Below are 18071 nucleotides of genomic sequence, written 5' to 3'. Positions count from 1 at the left end.
GAACAAGTGGGAAATAGTTCTGTTTTGGAAAAATTCAGATACTGTTGTAGGTAGAACCAGGAGCCTCATTACGTTGACCATTCTCCAAACGCAGGAGGAATCCCTGTCCCCAAAGGGGTTTTGCAGCCTGTTTAATTCTTAAGAAATTGCAAAAATAACCTCTCTCTTAATGTGATCACTAGACACAAAAACTTCTACAACATAGGAGTTAGGATTGAAAAGTTTCTTTGCTATTTTTAAATCACTTAATTTCAACCTTTTTCCTTATAGTGGGAAAGCAAAACTATACTGCAGAATGAACCTTTAGTCCTAGAAGGAGGTTATGAGAACTGGCTCCTTTGTTTTCCCCAGTACACAACAAACGCTAAAGTTACTCCACCCCAGCATAGCAGGAGTGAAGCAGTGACTGTTTCTTGTAAGTATAAAGCATGACACCCCTCCCAACATTCATCATTACTGGATGTAACTTTAATTTGCTCAAGTATATTTGTGATAGCCTTGTTCTGGGCTAGATCTCTAAATAAGTTTTGGGATTTGGTGGAGGCTTTTTTTTTTTTTCCTCTCCTTTTTTAAGAGCTGTCCCTTTTTTTTTCCCCCCTCCCCCTGCTTTCTCTCTCTCTAGTGGATTTTACTTATCCATCTCTGGAAGAGCCAGCTCCTGTTCCACCTGTTGTTGCTATAAAGCCTTCTCCAATAGAAGTAACTGAGAATGAAGAAACGGGAAGTAATTTGGAAGAGAGACTAAAATCGCTTAACAAACCAAATGTACAGGCTGCTACTATTCCAAAATCTGACAGTTCATTTGTAGTTAACCCAGTATCAATTACAAGAAGTATCCCTGAGGTAAGCTGTGTTTTTTAATCAGTGCTAATATAATGCTAAGCCACTAAAGACCCACCAAGCATAGAAGCCTAAACCCATGAAGAAGTATTTTCAGTATTTGTCTTGCCAGATACTGAATTACACAAGTACAGTGGTGCAGAGACCACTGATGGTCTGTGAAGCTATGGTAAGTAATCCACAGAGCTTTATTAAACTGAATGTACTTAACATACTTGCAGAGTTTTCCATGAAGATTTTGTCATGGGTGCCTGAGAAATTGAGGGTCAGCAATTACTCATTACTTAAGAAACTCTGTAAACAAACTTACCTACTCAAAGCACACATGTCATGAAGTGGGGAGAAAGGAAGTTAGGCCATGTCTTACCTTGGTTGTTCCAAAGCCCTGCTCTCTGAAATATTCCAAGTAGTCTGTCACTCTTGGCATGATAGCAAAAGTATGAGGAATTTTTTTTTCTTCCTTTCACAGGGATAAAACTTTCTTTACAAAAAAGAAAACAAAAAAAACTTTGTAGAGGACTTGTACTAAAGTAATTTGTTTTCCTTGGCAGATAGGGCTCTTCATTTTCTTTCTTTTAGATGCTTCCTCTAAGTTCAGATTTTAGCCAAGGGACCCTAACCTGTGAAAAAGACCTTATCTCTTTTCTTACTTATCTCTGTTCTTCCCTGAACTAGACTATCTCTTTCTTCTATTTCAGTATCAAACACAACCTGCTCTCCTAGGTCTGAGCGTAAGCCATTCTTAAATACCTTTCCTCACCAAGCAGATCTGCCTTAATCATATGCTCTGTCATATGATTGAAAGCACCACACCCAAATTAAGGTGGCTTGATTGATTGCCCTAAAATGTTCACCTTTGAAAGCTTGAAAATAAAGATTGAGTTGTAGTAACGAGTGCTTAAGCTCTATAGAATCATAAGGACAGTATTGTTAATTCTTATCTCACATCTGGAAATTAAGTGAATACCTAATTTCCTTAATAAGTAATTTGAACAATCAGATGTACTGAAGTTGAAAGTTCATCATCTCTCTGGCAGAAGTAGACTTTACATCATCTTTAGTCTTTCACAAATCTCACTTACTTAGAAAAAATTTAGCTAACAGAGCAGTAATAGTTGTAGTGAATTTGTTGTGCTACACTTTGTGTTACAGGTTGATCGTACTAAAAAGCCTTCAGTAAAACTTCCTGATGATAACAGACCAAAATCTGAAAGTACAATCAGCGACAGCCAGCCTGCTGAGAATGGACGAATCATTCCAGACCGGTCTACAAAGCCACTACGTGATGCAAAGAACATTTTGACAGAAGAAGAAAAAAGTCGTGTACATGCAGAAACTGCTGCCCTGTTAGAGAAGAACAAACGGGAAAAAGAATTGCGGGAGAGGCAACAAGAAGAACAGAAAGAAAAACTCAAGCGAGAAAAAGAAGACCAAGAACAAAAAGCAAAGGAAGAAAAGAAAGAAAAGGAATACAAAGAAAAGCTACAACAAGCCAAAGAAGATAGAGAACAGAAGGAGAGGGAAGAGCAGATAAAAAGAGAACAGGAGGAAAAAGAACAAGAGAGAGCGCACAAAGAAGTAATAGAAGCAAAAAAGCAAAATAAAAATGAACCAGAAAGTATTGATGCAAAAAGTACTGAGATTGACAAAGTATCTATGGAAGAAAGAGAAAAGGGAACCAGAACACCAGAAATGCAGAGATGTGCATTGGGTGATGCATCTCAGACCTTTGTGACCGCCTCAGGCAAGGTTAGTAAGAAAAGAGAAAATCATCACCAAACTTGAAGTAATTATTCAGTATGATTTGTGAATGCACCTTGAAGTGAGATAGTATCAATCTGGAAATTTTAAATATATTTGAATTTTATTTAGGCCTGCCATTTTTACATAAACACAGAGGAGAAAGTTGGTTCCAACTGCAACTACAAAAGGTTAGATTTTTACAGACAGCTTAGAGCGCTTGGAGTCTGACTGTAGTGGGCAGCATGGGATTCCCATAGGATAAAAAAACTTCCCACAGATGTGGAAATAGAAGGGATGGCCCATAGGCTGCTATTTTCTCTTTCAGCGGTAGAGATGTGGTAACATTCAATCTCTTATGTCAGCCCTGTAATGTATACTCTATTATTGTAACACATGCTAGGGAAAGACCAAATCAAATTATCATAACAAGCTTGCTGATGCGTTAACACTGATACAACAGGGGATTTATTTCATTGACTAACATAGGAAGCAGAGCAATACCCTAATCTAGTATACTTGTTGAGAGCAGCCCAGTTCCAAATCTTTTGGAGTCACATTTTCTTCTTTCCTCAGACCCACGAAAAATTTGCAAACTTCTGTGAGTGTAAAATACTCATCTGACTGTGGAAGAAAGGGCCATTTGTGAAGTCCAGGGTTAATAACAAAACAGATGCCTTAAACACTTTTTAGAACTTCTCAGAAATGTGTTAGGTTATTTTTCTTTTCTTGCAGTTGGTATTTGACACAACTTTGTTGATACTAGTGTAATACTAATGCACAAGGAAGCCAAAGTAAAGCTTCCTGGGAAGCCTTAATATAGTCATTCCTAAGTATTTGACTGACAGAGCAACTTCATGTATTCCTGTCCATGATAGATAAATTCATAATGTTGGCTTTACAGTGTGCCGTGTTCATGGATGATATTTGTCATGGTGACAAGGGGAAAAAAAAAAGTCATAAAACAAATTGTAAAATCCACAGTTTTTACTGGGGAGAGTGGTATGGGTGGAACTTTATTTATGAGCTCTTGAAACTACCTAACTATGCTATGTAACACAACATTCAGCTGTAAAGACTATTCCAAAGAATTGTTATATAGGCTAGGAAAAATAAAAATTATCAGTTTATTTGTAGATACCTGCTCTAACCAATTCTTGGTGGCACTTGTGTTTAACAACAGCAGCAAAAAAATAACTCTGTTTTTTCCCAATTCTGCTCTGTTGGCCTTCTTTACTGACATTCCACATGAAAATTGAAAGCCTTCTCTCAAAATCTTTTACAGCAAACTGGGGTTAAAGGACAACCAGACAGTGGAGCTCAAAAGCCAGGAGCCCTTAGAGAGGATTCTGAACAAGATACTGAAAGACTTAAAGTAAATACAATGTGTTGTATGTAGCCAAAACCAATCAAGAGCAGATGCTTTATGATTAATATCTCATATTATGTTAAATTCCACCTCATTTTAATTTTTAGAAGTCTTCTCCTTAGGAAAAGACTGTGCCATATTCTACAGCTGTATTTGCTTTTTACATTTGTCATTCATCTTCAAAAAATGTATTTGAAACTTTCACTAGAAATCATTATATGTTTCTGATGGGATTAACAAAGTATTCCATACATGTTCATCATCTCATGCATACTACTTTGCATCCCACTTTGGAGAGAAGATCATCCTTATAGCTTAACAGAAGCATGTATTCCTAATAAAGTAGCTTCTTTAGGGAAGGAATTAACTATTCAGATTTTTGCAAGTTGAATTGCCTTTTTTTTTCCTGGAGCATGTCAACAAATGGGTTTTGTATAGCTTGAGTGATTAAAAAAAAAAAAGTGGTACTATATTACCATATTTCTGTTCTAAAATGTCACATTTTTAGCTATAATCAAGGATTTCTTATTGAACTGTTTTGTATAAAATCATTCAGCTACATAAGAGAAGTCACATACAGATTGTTCTTCTGCATAACTAACTGTACATACTTTACATTTCCATTGCATTTATTAGTCTCAGCGGGAGCCATTAATGAGAGCACGAAGTGAGGAAATGGGAAGGATAATACCAGGACTGCCTGCAGGCTGGGCAAAGGTAACTTTCTATTCTGAAACTATAATCAAGTTACTTTGTGCAATTTTGTAATGAATTTCAGTTGCATCATATTTCTAAGTTAGATCTTGTTTGATTGCGTCTCTTAAACTTTCCCCGTTATTTTCTGAATCTTAACATTAATTTTTAGTGAAACAAGTGGGGCTCATCTGCAGCTTCTGGTACTGAGCAGTTGCTGTTTGTTTATTTTGGTGCAAGTGGTGCCTTCCAATAAATTTAATCCATTAAGTCAGTCAATCACTACTGTGACATCTCAATGTTTGAAAAACTCAGGCACTGTTCTTAAAGTAGTTCATATCTAGGTAAGTAAGTTAATGATGGATTTTTACCTGGCTTTGAAACAATTTGTTTTTCTTTCCCAAGTTTCTGGATCCAATCACCGGAACCTTTCGTTATTATCACTCGCCAACAAACACTGTTCATATGTATCCACCAGAAATGGCTCCTTCATCCACTCCTCCATCTACCCCACCAACCCATAAACCCAAGCCACAGGTGACTGCTGAACGAGAAAAAGAACACTCCAAACTGAAGCGCTCCTACTCGTCCCCAGATATAACCCAAGCCATTCAGGAGGAAGAGAAGAAAAGAATTCCTGTAACCCCTGCAGTCAATCGTGAAAATAAGTAGGTTTCATAAGTTACAGCATCACAATTCATGCAATATGATAGCGTATAGGACTTGCTTTGTCTTTATCCAGCTACATTCCATTAATATTTTCTAAGTACTTTACAAAGGCATGCAACAGTTTCTCTGACAGACATAAATTTCACCGCTACAAGTTCCAAGTATAGGGCGCTTTTGAGAATTACTGCAATTATCATCCAGTAACATGAATTTTTGGAGGTCACAGTGTTAACTGGTCAATAGTTGCTTTTTATGTGGTGGTATTTGTGCTAAGGCTTCTGACAACTTGTAAAATGAAGAGTTTCAGTTTTTAGACTGAGTAGTTAAATCAGCTAAGAGTTAATTTTTCATCCATGAATTAAAAAAAAAAATACTGGTTTAGTCTGTAGCTCAGCTGCCTTATAGGCCAGTATGTATTGATTTCTCATTATTGCATTGACTAGTCTTCAATACCTTAAATGACAGCATTTGGTGACTTCCTGTGACAGGGTATTTCATTTCCCCATGAGGGAGGATGGTTCTGTTAAGTTACGTGCAGAGTCTTGCTTTTCTGTGTCCATTGATGCTGCAAGACTGCCTCTCTAGCCAGACAGTGGGAACAGGGATCTCTTTAGAGCCCGCTGGTGCTGCTTGGCTGGAGAAGTCTGCTGAATGACATCAGGCATGCCGTGTGACTCCAAGGGCTAAAATGTGCTGCCTTCTCAGAGCTTCAGAGTGATCTATGAGAAGACAACTGGGTCGCTGCGTGACAGAATGGAGCACTACAGTGTGCCTTGTACAGTGTCAAGTCTGAGACTGGTAAAAAAAAATAATAATTTCCTCCTTACAGACCAATCTGTTACACTAAAGCTGAAATTTCAAGACTCTCTGCATCACAAATTCGGAATCTCAATCCTGTGTTTGGGGGATCGGGACCAGCTCTCACAGGACTTCGTAATCTAGGGAACACTTGCTATATGAATTCCATATTACAGTGTCTGTGCAATGCACCGCATCTGGCTGATTATTTTAACAGAAACTTATATCAAGATGATATTAACAGGTAATGATCTCTTATTCTCCTCCTTTAATTTACAGCTGAAGGAAGAATGTCTTTACAGTCGTTAATTTAAAAAAAAATTGTAATGGGGTTAAGGTTTTAAGGAAGAAAACACTAACTTCAAATCTTTGAGAGTTTTTTCAAGTTCAGATGTGGGACAAAATGGGCTTAACTAAACAATCTTACTTAAATTGTGCTCACCACATTGAGTCTCCTGACTCAAACAAAATATCTGAGTAGCAGTTTACAAAAGCTGAAAATATTTGTACCTTCCACCAATTCAATTTTGAATATGGAACTAATTACATAGTATGTAAATTATATAGTGCCAAAGTAGACAAAAACTTTAGTTCACTCCTACAAGTAGTTGTTCTTGGTGTAAAGAAATTACATTAAAACTAGGATGAAGTCTTGAATTCATAATAATAAAATCTTATTTGAATGGCTCACTGTATTTTATGTCTGTTTAATTGTACAGGTCAAACTTCCTGGGGCATAAAGGGGAAGTGGCTGAAGAGTTTGGTGTAATAATGAAAGCTTTGTGGACAGGACAGTATAAATACATCAGTCCAAAAGATTTTAAAATTACTATTGGGAAGATTAATGACCAATTTGCAGGGTATAGCCAGCAGGACTCCCAAGAATTGCTTCTCTTTCTAATGGATGGCTTGCATGAAGACCTAAATAAAGTAAGTAATACACTTGTAGTTAATTACACATCTGTCATATGATCAAGAGAAAAGTTAAAAGCCTTTTACTTCATAAGAGGAATTAAGTAAAAAAGTTTTGTGCTAAAGCAAAAATATGTAAACATTTATTTATATATATATTTTTTTAAGCAGCTTCTGGGTATGCTTGAACAAGCTTTTCTGCTGGCTTTACCTTCTCCACTGCTGGTTAGAGGCCAAGTCCTGTTTCCTTGACCTCGCTCTGTCTGGGAGGTCTCAGTTGCTAAAATGGCTTGCTTTTCCTATATTTATGTAGAGTTGGAGGTACTGAGGTCTACTCAGTTTTGCATCATCTGTCAGGAGTCCCTTGTAGAGGCTAACTTTTGTAGCTGCTTCAGACCAAGAAGTTGAAGAGGCTGAGCCCAAAGGTGCTGTGGGTTGCAGAACGAAGGGACAATAAGACAAAGATTAGGTAGCAATTTACTTCCAGTTTTCTGAGCTGTGGTGGGAAAACCCTTTTCTTTGATGATATCTTCATGACATTGGGGTACTGGTACCCCCCAGAGTCTTCACCTGTCAGGCTCCTTGAATGATTGAACCATATGCCTTGTACTTAGAGAACATGTAATCTAAAGGTTTTCAGCCTGGAGAGTACTGGCCATTGAGTCCTGTAGAAATCTTCTCAGGAGTCCACTAAAGGTAGGAGAAGCTTGCTAGGAGAAGCAAGTTTTGTGCTGTAACCTTAACTCTGTGATAAGCACCTGCAAATAGAAAAAGGTTTAAAACAACTAGTGTAGATCATTATGCATTAGTAAAAAGACTTCTTAAACAGAACTTTACTATCAAATTGAATTTATAATAAAGCTAGCAGCATAAGATCATGTTCAGTTATTTGCTGCTCAGTTGTTTTCTCCCCTTACTTTTATGACCCCCCGATGGTCCATTAGCTTAAGTTAATTGTAGCGTGTAAGCATCACTTGATGCACAAAAACATACATATTTTCTACTTCGTGATCATGACAGTTATTACCTTACTGCTTTTAGTCCACAAATCTAGGTTACTGGAGGTAGATACATATCTAGTTTTTCAGAAAGTAGAGCTATTTTCAAGTAGTAATAATTTTGGGGGAAGTGATCTGTCATTCCCTTGCAGATTCCATCACTACTGAAAGCTAGTGGGTGGAGGCGAAGCATGAGACTAGTATGAGTATTTGAGGGCAAGGTAGGTACTTCTAAAACGTTTCAGAACCAGATTACTGGTATGGCACATGACTTTTGCGAGAAACCAGTATCAATGTCTCAAAGCAGAAGTTTTTCACAATTTAAATTAACTTATAGTGGATACATATTGCTGTTTGTGTTACTAGAACCTTGTGTGGAAGGAAATAGAATGAAATATGAGTATTCAGAATTAATGTAGAAATTAATTCTGTATCAGTAAAAGGTACTGAAGAGAACAAAAGAATAAACGTAACTAGATAAGAAATAGATGGCTACACTGACATGTTTAAATAATTTTGGAAATGCTCAATGGTATGTTTGCCTATAGATGAAATTTTTTATTTTCACATGTTAACATATGATTAAGGTATTTAAATTTCTGTTATCCAGGCTGACAACAGGAAGAGATACAAGGAAGAAAACAATGATCATCTTGATGACTTCAGAGCAGCAGAACTAGCTTGGCACAAACACAAACAGCTCAACGAATCCATTATTGTGGCACTCTTTCAAGGCCAATTCAAATCTACAGTGCAGTGTCTTACATGTCACAAGAAGTCCCGGACCTTTGAGGCTTTCATGTATTTGTCATTACCACTTGCATCCACTAGTAAATGTACGCTGCAGGTAAGGTGGCACAAGAGAGGGAAACAGCCTTCACAGTAAAAACACTTCTTTTCATGATTTTGTTATGATGCTGCTTCTACTCGACCTCTTGTTGAAAGGGTTTGTCAATATTTCCAGCTTAATTTACACTAACCTGAAACATGAGCATGAGTCTTCCCTATTTTTTTAATTTCTCCTAAAGTTTAAAAAAAACAGACATTTCTTAAAAGTTTTAAAATACAAACAAGATGGAAATACTTAAGTCACAGCAGCAGAAAAGACTGTATAGTATTTGTCTTTGTAGGTCATAGTATAAATGTATTTTTGTTTTTTAAACAAAACGTTGGTACATTTTGAAAGACTTGCGGCTAATTAATGTATGCAGGAAAAATTACTTCTGCACATGGACTGAACTCAGCTTTCCTCATCTCTGTAAAACATGGCATGCAGATAACTGATGCAAATTAACAGCCCCATAGGAAACAAACATTTGTGGTATACTTTCTTAAACACCTGCCCTTCACAATCTGTGTTTCCTGTTTTGTTTTAGGAATGCCTTAGATTGTTCTCCAAAGAGGAAAAGCTCACTGATAACAATAGATTTTACTGTAGCCATTGCAAAACTCGAAGAGATTCTTTGAAAAAAATAGAAATTTGGAAACTACCACCTGTTCTTCTTGTGCACTTGAAAAGGTATGGCATTGCGTGGTGACAAAGTAACTAGAATGAAGTGACTAGGCTTTCATGGAGATTGCTCTTTCTAATGCTAAACATTTTTAATTAGAGAAATTTCTAGATTGTTTCCAGCTGTAATGCTGCAAGAATTTTATTTTTCATCTGATGCCTGTTTTACTAGGCTGTAATTCACAAAATACTTCTACAAGTAGCCTTTCGAATTTTCTATGTTAAGAAACATACATGTGCAAGTATTAACAGAACTGTGGGCCAAATGCTGTCTGTGAAACTGTGTTTCATCTTTAGTTGAGATATTGTCTGGGTTAAAAACAGAGAATGAACACGGCTTAACATTCTTTGATAGCTTGTGAACAACCTGTAACTTATAATAATGCTTTTTAATTCTGTAGATTTTCCTATGATGGAAGATGGAAGCAAAAACTTCAAAGCTCTGTAGATTTCCCATTGGAAACTCTTGACCTGTCGCAGTACGTTATTGGTCCAAAGAATAACTTGAAGAGATACAATCTATTTTCAGTATCAGTAAGTAACCATGTCACACTTCAGAATTCACCTGGTCTTTATGTCAGTCTGTGTGATCATCTGGCTTTCAAAGCCACCTACCTGGTTGCAGATGAAATTGTAGGCCTAAGAGACTGTTTGGTATTTTGTCAGAAATCTCACATCCCAGTTTCTTATCCTAACCAGGGAACAAATGGCAGCTTTCAAGGCCATCAGTTCTTTTCTTCTTCTGTTTTACAGAATCATTATGGCGGGTTGGATGGAGGACACTACACAGCCTACTGCAAAAATGCTGCAAAACAACGTTGGTTTAAGTTTGATGACCATGAAGTATCTGAGATCTCAGCATCATCTGTGAAATCCTCAGCTGCTTATATTCTCTTTTACACTTCTTATGAACAGCGAGCAGTGGATATGGCCACATAAAACAGTGTGGGATAAGAAAACTCTTTTTCTTTGTATAAGAGCAAAATAGCTATGGGAATGCATATAAATATGCAAAATTGTGACAAACGTAGTCACTTAAAGAACATGGGGATGGTTGCAGCAGCTTCTCTGCAGCAAGCTCTTTCTGGTCAGTACTATTGCTTAAAGCAGAAGACTGATTAATAACGCTTGTGGTAATACCGCCATCTGTGAAACCATTTAAAAAGCATACTTGCGTTACCATTTATTTAAAAACAGCTATATTTTTAGCCTGCTCCAAAATTAAATTCTAACCCAGTCATTTGAAATCTATTAATAAGAAGTAGCTTAAGATGTCTTAAAATCCCAAGGCATATCTTGATTTATTTTTTTTCCTTTCACTGTTATGGCCTTTTCACATTTCTAACCTTAAGCTTGATTCTACTGTGAATACTCTAGAACGATGTAAACAGTTAGGAATGTAAGTGTACATATTGATTGCATACTTGCACATCAAAACTATGTATATAATAAAATGTCATCCTTTTTGTGAGAATCTCTAAAACTCAGAGGATTGCTTTTATTTGCCAGTTCTAAGTAATTGCAACACTACTTAATAAAAAAGCAGAACTGTATTTTTCTGTTAGCTTTTGTCAATATTTGTGCACTTCAGTTATTCTAAACAAACAAGATTTTCCTTTTTAATTTTTTATTATATAATTTCATGTACACATGCATTAAAAACCTTAATGAAGAAATGATTTAAAAAATATTCTCTAAAATGTGCATTTAGGTTTGTTTTCATTCTCTACTCTGTCTGTAGTGGTCAGGATTCTACATAATGACAGTCTAACTCATGTTCGCAAAGTTCGGAGATTCTTCAGATGAAAAAAATACTTAGTTTAGAAACTAACCCACTTTTAGACAAATATTTTAGTTGTATCTATCTCACACATTTCTCTGATCTGTATTTGGCTTGATTTTTGCCTTCCCTGATTAGGATGGCTTTCATAAATCTTAAATCCTAGTCTGAGGCTTTTAATCTGTCTACACCCATGCATCTTGCTGATGGAATTAAGAGCAGGTTTGATTGATTGATTGTTTTCCAGGAGCTTACAACCTGGGAATGCATTTGAGATGCTAGAGGGACAAAAATGACAATAGGATAATAGCATCTTTTTCTGTCTTTACTTTAGTGATTGCTTCCTCCCCTGCTGTTTTCCAAAACAAATGCCCCAGTGGTCTGGTCATGTGCTTTCACCTTAGTAGCCTGCTGTCAGGGAGCTTAAAACAACACCTGAAAAATCTTGTTTCTCTGTTGTTTAAATTGTATCAAGTGCTTCTATCTACTCAGCATTTATCTTCTTTTGAGGGATGTATGAATTTTGTCATGGAAAACATAAATGCTAGACTATAGGCAAATGGAACTGGTATATGTTCCTTAATGGACTTGGAAGCTGAAACTCCAGAGGTCTCTCTAGAAATTACTTCCTAAAAGACCACAACAGATTATCCAGTAATGCAAATACTGTAGTTTATTGGTGAAACAGGACTGAGTTAACACTGCCAATGAACTTGGATCACTAGCTTACTCACTGTTAGTCTTTCACTGCTAGCGGCTTTTTGTGGGTGCAGAGAAGGCTTGACAGGTGTAGAACAGAAGATAAGCTGCAGCAGTCTGCACTGAGGAGTTTGGGATCGCAGTGATCTGTGAGTCATCAAAGCTGTACCAGCTCTTGGTGACCGAGTGCTTGCAGAAGGCCGTGTAGTGGCCACCGTCCAGAAATCCAAAGTGGTTCTGTAACAAACAATATGGTTCGTTACAACAGAAGGCTCTTCCTCTCCTTAGAGCCAAAGCTAGGGATTAGTAATCACTTTTTTAATTGCACTTGGGAGAGGTGGGAGAGAAGATTCTAGCTCCCTTTGGCCTACAAGGAGGATTATTAATTCAAATAAATGCTTTAAAACAGAGCAAACAGACACTTCATAGATGATGATTATGCTTTTCTATTTTGCAATATTAGATTTGCAACCCAGCTAGCAGTCCTGATATGGGTCACTATAAGCAGGTTGTAACTTGCCATGAGTGAAGAAGAGGCTGCTTGTTCCTTGTTTACAGACAAGGATCCATGCAGGATCGGTTTGAGTTTACACTGGAAAGGCTGAGGAGCCTGCAACTAGGCATTATTTGGCAGGAGTGCACACTTTCTAAAACTGGGATTTGGGTGGGGGGGGGAGGGAGAGGTGGGTGATAACATTTCTCCTCTTTGGTTATATACTGTTACTGTATTACGATGTTCGTGGAACATCAGGATTTGCATGCATGAAAAATTCACAGCCCTGGGGGAAAATGTACATTAGGAGCATATGTACAAGTTTAATATTACTTTTAAATATGCTAAATTATAATTCTGAAACTAAAACTCTTTTATAGCCATGTCATTGGTGTCTTATTACTCAAGCAAATTGGGCCCACGCTCTCACACAGACTCTAACTGCCACTATAAAAGGCAACCAAATGCAGTATTTTCATTAGGGAGTGTAGCACCTTCTCACTAATGAAAAAACGTGTTGGTTTTTATTATTACCGACACTTTTATTTAGGAAGCACTTCAGCTCAACAGACACACTCATATGTGGAGCCAGAGTAGGGTTAGGGCTTTTGTTATTTTGTTTGGTTTTGTTTTTTAAGCCTCTGAATTTTTAAGTGCCTGGAACAGAGACAGCTATTGCTCTGACCAAGACCAAACTAACACAGACCTCATCCACTGCGTTAGGCAGAGCACTACAACTAAAGCAGGGAAGGCAACGCTCACCACGACGGCACACAAGCTGTACTTGGCGTTCCTGTGGAAGAACGGGTAACTGTACGGAGAGAGGTCCAGGTTGCTGAGTGGATAGCAAATGTCAGTTAAAAGTTTCTTTTTGTAGTTGCCTTGACAGTCAAACCTGAAATAAAAAATTTGAACTAGTTTGAATAATGGTCATCTTCAGTCTTGTGGGAGTTTCTTTAATGACTTCCCTAATAAAAGGGAAGGAATAAACCATGCTTGACTACCCAGCATTTTCAAACAGAGAGCCCTATATTCCTGTTAAGTATTATTGTAAACTGCCAGAAAATGCACTAACCCCCCCCCCCCAAAAAAAAAAAATATATTTTGCTTCGTGACACTTCTGGTTATTAGAAAGGGACACAGGTGCCAAGAGCAGACAGAAGTCAAAGCTCTGCATCAGTGTCACCATGTCCTAAAAGTTTTGGACTGCACCATCACTGTCAACTCTTCTTTCTTGCCAAGCTCCACGCCGCTGTACTCTGTAGCATTTGATTACAACGCTGCGCTTTAAATCTTTTATAGTGTGGCCAAGGGCTACAGCTTGGCGGGGGGGCACAAGTTAATTTCAGCATGTCAAGGAAAGCGTATGTTAAAAGGGAAATAATTAAATACTAGCTTTAGATAACATAGTTCTGTTATATAAACACATGTCTGGGAAGCCCAGCCGTACCCAGAGTAAATTTTGTTTTTATAAGTGAGAAGTTGATAAGAAAGAATAACTTCTTCAAAGTTTGGCATAACTGACTACAAGTGGGTAGTGAAGTAAGCAAAGTGGGAACTCTTACACTGCCCTGCGGCGCTGCATGTTAGACCTGATTTGGTTAAGGGAGAAACAAAAACGCAATGTCTTAACTGCATTAAGGACAAGCAAAACACCCAGTTTTAGTTTTACACTCAGAACATAGTCACAAACTCTCCAAACTGCTACAGGAACTAGTATTCACACTCCTGACCATAGGTACTGCTGTACTATTATGTATTCAATCACCCTCCATGGAGTTTTTCCTTCTCCTGAGAGGGAGAAGAGAGAGCAAATGCTCTGAGAGAGCAATTCAGTGGGTTGCAGTACAGAAAAAGGCAAAACACATTTTCTGAGATTTCAGAAAAGCAACTTGCATGTATGGCAGGTGTTTTAGTTTCCAGGTCTCAACAGTACTAAAAAGATCTAGTTGTAGTGATTTTTATCTAAATACAAGTGCTTGTCCTCCATGTCTCACAAATCCCTACCATATGTAGCTGTACCTCTTTAAATGAAAAATAATTATCTTTGGTGCCTTGGTTATGTTGGCCTTTACTGCAGCATCTTGTTTTGTCCCACACCAGGAACAATGGATTTGGTTGTTCCAAGTCAGTGTGTCTTGTTGAAAGAAGCATCTGAGACAGTCCTGTCCAAAAAAAAAAAAGAAAAAAGAAAAAGAAAAAAAGAAAACCACAATCATTTGATCAATCGGATCTCCACCCCTGAAGACTCCAAGCAAGGTCAGAGATGGGTTTGCCATCTTCTGGAGCTCCCTTCTCTACCCGTTGCTTCTGCAAATCGAAGTGTGATATAGCGTGGCCGACGTCAGGACAATGCTCAGAACACAAAGCCGCCAACATTGACTTCTTTTTTTCCCTCAGTTGTGGAAATATTTTAGTAAGTGAAAAAATCTTCACAGCTGCTTTTGAACAATTCTTCTAATGTCCTTCACCCTGTAGCAGCTCAGGAGCAATCCTCCCACACTGTCACCAGCTGCACAGGCCAGAGACTGGCTTAGAAACCTCCACTCATCGTAGGACCTGATACCAATCTAAAGAATATCCTTTAGGTCCCAGGGGACCAAAGTACCTAAAAACCTGCATCTTTTTAACGACATGTATTAGTCTAAGCCTCCTATTCCCATGTCAAGCAGAGACCAACAATCTGGGGATGTATCAGAAGTCCTACCTGTAGAGAGCATGCGCTCTCAGAGGGGATGAGAAGAGAAAGAACTGTGAAGATCTCAGGTTTGTCGGTGGTGGTCTCGCATTCCAGGCACGTAATATCGTAACTGAGTTGTCCCTCAAATAACTGTGTGATAATAGATGTTTCACTGACAGTCACTCTGCTTTCTCTTGCACCAGTTGTGCTTCCTTGGCATCTTCTGCTGCTTGACTATACAGGGGGGGGAAAATAAATAAATAAAATAAAATGTAGATAACCAACTGTTTCACAAGTGTCTTCACAGGGTTTTAATGGTCACAAGATAAAGTATTTCATGTGTCTTGACAATCAAACCTGCAAAAGAAAGTGAGAATGAATGACAGCTACTACATGCCAGGCCTCTTGAAATTTTCTCCATGTACTTAACAACTCTTTGAGAAGAGTCTATGGGCAGTAAGACTGTTTTTAAATAGTCTCTTATATCTATAATATTTCATGCTCCATATTACTAAGATCTTAACTGAATAAAACATGGTTCATGAACGCAAGCTGACATCCTTTTGTCGCTTGGCAGGGGACAGGCTCTTGCAACTTGACAGTTAATCATTAGGTGTCTGTGAACTCATTATAAAGTCCCAGGGTTTTCATAGGTTGCAGCAATACTGACAAGTACTGTCCAGAGCTGTGGTTTGGTTTGTAAAGAACTAGATAATGGGTCAAGATAAAAGGGCAAGTAAGCATAACCAGTATTCGAACTGTTTTATTCCCAGTGCTATTTATCAGCGTCTCCTTCCAGCTACCTATTAGCTTGGTGGCCTTGATTACACACAGACGTACGCTGTGCTTAGGTTACCCAGAACAGTTCCCCTGCCATCCCAGCAGCTCCTCGCATGTAACGTCAAACATGAGTCTGTCTTGGAATCACAGAATCACAGAATGGTTGAGGTTGGAAGGGACCTCTGGAGATCATCTAGTCCAACCCCCCTGCTCAAGCAGGGTCACCTAGAGCACGTTGCACAGGATTGCGTCCAGGCGGGTTTTGAATATCTCCAGAGAAGGAGACTCCACAACCTCTCTGGGCAACCTGTTCCAGTGCTCTGTCACCCTCACAGTGAAGAAGTTTTTCCTCATGTTCAGATGGAACTTCCTGCGTTTCAGTTTGTGCCCGTTGCCTCGCGTCCTGTCGCTCGGCACCACTGAAAAGAGTCTGGCTCCATCCTCTCGACACCCTCCCTTAAGATACTTGTACACGTTAATAAGATCTCCTCTCAGCCTTCTCTTCTCCAGGCTAAACGGGCCCAGCTCTCTCAGCCTTTCCTCATAAGAGAGATGCTCCAGTCCCCTAAAAAGGACGAGCTCTGACTTGTTCACTTGCTCAGCAATTCTTAGCTGCGCTTTTTTTTTTCTTTTTCTCTCCAGACTCTTCATTATCCTCACCTACCGGCCTCCTCTTCCCTGGGCAGATGCACTGTTCTGCTGTAGGAATCACCCCTCACTACTTTTACAACAAATTCACTCTGGCAGCACCTTGGAGGTCTCTCTCTTCCCAGCCCCTTCCCTCGGCAGCCCCAAGCCAGCTGCGACAGAGGGCAGAGGATCCACCATGACGTGTTTTTCTTGTGCAGTTTACCACGTCTTCTTCTAACGTAATCCTGAAAAGCAGCGTTGACAAACTACTAACTTCTGTGAAAGGGTATGGTGGACTTAAAACAGACCCACTGGCTGTGTAAGCTAGTATTTAGTATTGTCACAGAATTTGACTCCAAAATGGTATTACTTCAGCTGCTGTACAGGCAGAGCAAGATAAACCCCTTTTCGCAGAGAAATGGAATAAAAGTATAATGTTCAGGACAAGCAGGAGGTAGACACGTAATTGCTAGCAAAGCTGTTTATCAGAGGATCTGGAAGAAGAAAAAAGATGGACATGGGCTTGGCAGACATGAAGATTTTAGGCAGATGAAGAGGAATAGAGGAAAAAAAATATAAAGCACAGGAGGAGCAACGAGAGAAAAAGAAGAGCTGAGAGGTGAGTAAGAGGGAACTACAGATAGCCTTAGCATGTAGATGAGGGGCTGCAATCTGAGGTGGCCTGAGACGGGAAGCTTTCCAAGGAACCACTGCGTGCACGTGGCTGTGGACCAAAGGAAGAAAAGGACAATTTTAGCAGCCACATCACATGCAGTTTGGAGGAGGAGGAGAATAGGGGATTACTGCATGAAACGCTAAGCTGGAAATGATGAAATGCGAAGAGCAAACAGAGCGACAGCCCCAAAGGTCACAGCGGGGCTCTCACCTTCTTGAGAGCCTCATGGAGCTCGTTCAGCACGCAGATCAGAAACTCCTGCGCATCCTGCTGAGTCCGCTTGGTAAACGCTGGGTACCGCTCCCCCAGGAGCGACCGAAAAACCTCTGGGGAAACGCAGTCAAACTCTCCAAGCCACATGTCAGACATCAGATAGCCAAAGGCAGTCACAGACTCGCAGTTCTCCCTTGGGAAAAATAAACAAAAGCTTCAGGTAAAGTATGAAAATGCGGTGGCTCTCCTTCCAAATGGGAACATAATAGACAAACTTAGAAAATACATATGGGTACAACTCTGATGGCCTCTGTCATTTGGTTCGAGGGTTTTTGCAAATACTAGAAAGTAGTAGGAATCATCAGTGAGACAGCAATGACAGTAAAAAAAAAAAGCACAAGTAGTGTGAATAAATCAACTTACTTGCACAGGGCCGTTACATACTTTCCCGAGAGGAAATACTCCACGAGGGGCGACATGCTGCAGAGGCACTGCAAAACGGCGTTCATGTAGCACGTGTTGCCCAGGTTTTGCAGGCCAGTGAGCCCTTGGTACAGGTGGTTCATCTCGTCGAGCGAGTCCTTGCTGGAA

General features: G+C 39.1%; 2 protein-coding genes across 5 annotated transcripts in view; one reads left to right on the top strand and one right to left on the bottom strand.

Moving 5' to 3' along the window:
- Nucleotides 1–11219, top strand: part of USP8 (ubiquitin specific peptidase 8) — a 25165-nt gene extending 13946 nt beyond the window's left edge. For 2 of the 3 annotated variants that reach the window (XM_026060493.1, XM_026060491.1), the window contains 12 exons: nt 271–415; nt 623–843; nt 1993–2589; nt 3866–3955; nt 4586–4666; nt 5048–5310; nt 6141–6353; nt 6829–7039; nt 8630–8866; nt 9396–9538; nt 9931–10063; nt 10283–11219. In XM_026060493.1, the coding sequence (XP_025916278.1) occupies nt 271–415; nt 623–843; nt 1993–2589; nt 3866–3955; nt 4586–4666; nt 5048–5310; nt 6141–6353; nt 6829–7039; nt 8630–8866; nt 9396–9538; nt 9931–10063; nt 10283–10468 (2520 nt within the window). In that variant the 3' untranslated portion in view covers nt 10469–11219. The remainder of the gene's footprint in view (nt 1–270; nt 416–622; nt 844–1992; nt 2590–3865; nt 3956–4585; nt 4667–5047; nt 5311–6140; nt 6354–6828; nt 7040–8629; nt 8867–9395; nt 9539–9930; nt 10064–10282) is intronic. The other variant, XM_026060492.1, reaches the window with a different exon arrangement.
- On the bottom strand, nt 7048–18071 carry USP50 (ubiquitin specific peptidase 50). Of its 2 annotated transcripts, XM_026060495.1 has the most exons (7): nt 17904–18071; nt 17478–17673; nt 15209–15415; nt 14524–14666; nt 13264–13396; nt 12044–12245; nt 7048–7779 (listed from the first exon to the last, which is right to left on the bottom strand). In XM_026060495.1, exons 1-6 carry the CDS (start codon nt 18044–18046, stop codon nt 12060–12062), a joined length of 1008 nt encoding a protein of 335 aa, XP_025916280.1. In that variant the 5' UTR covers nt 18047–18071; the 3' UTR covers nt 7048–7779; nt 12044–12059. The 2 variants fall into 2 exon arrangements, with proteins under 2 accessions (XP_025916280.1, XP_025916279.1); XM_026060494.1 differs by lacking the exon at nt 7048–7779 and having other exon boundaries at nt 11317–12245.

Source organism: Apteryx rowi, unplaced genomic scaffold (assembly GCF_003343035.1).
Source record: "Apteryx rowi isolate R43461 unplaced genomic scaffold, aptRow1 scaffold_17, whole genome shotgun sequence".
Classification (NCBI taxonomy): Eukaryota; Metazoa; Chordata; class Aves; order Apterygiformes; family Apterygidae; genus Apteryx; species Apteryx rowi.
Note: the sequence above shows the minus strand (reverse complement) of the source record. Positions and strands in the feature narration are given on the sequence as shown.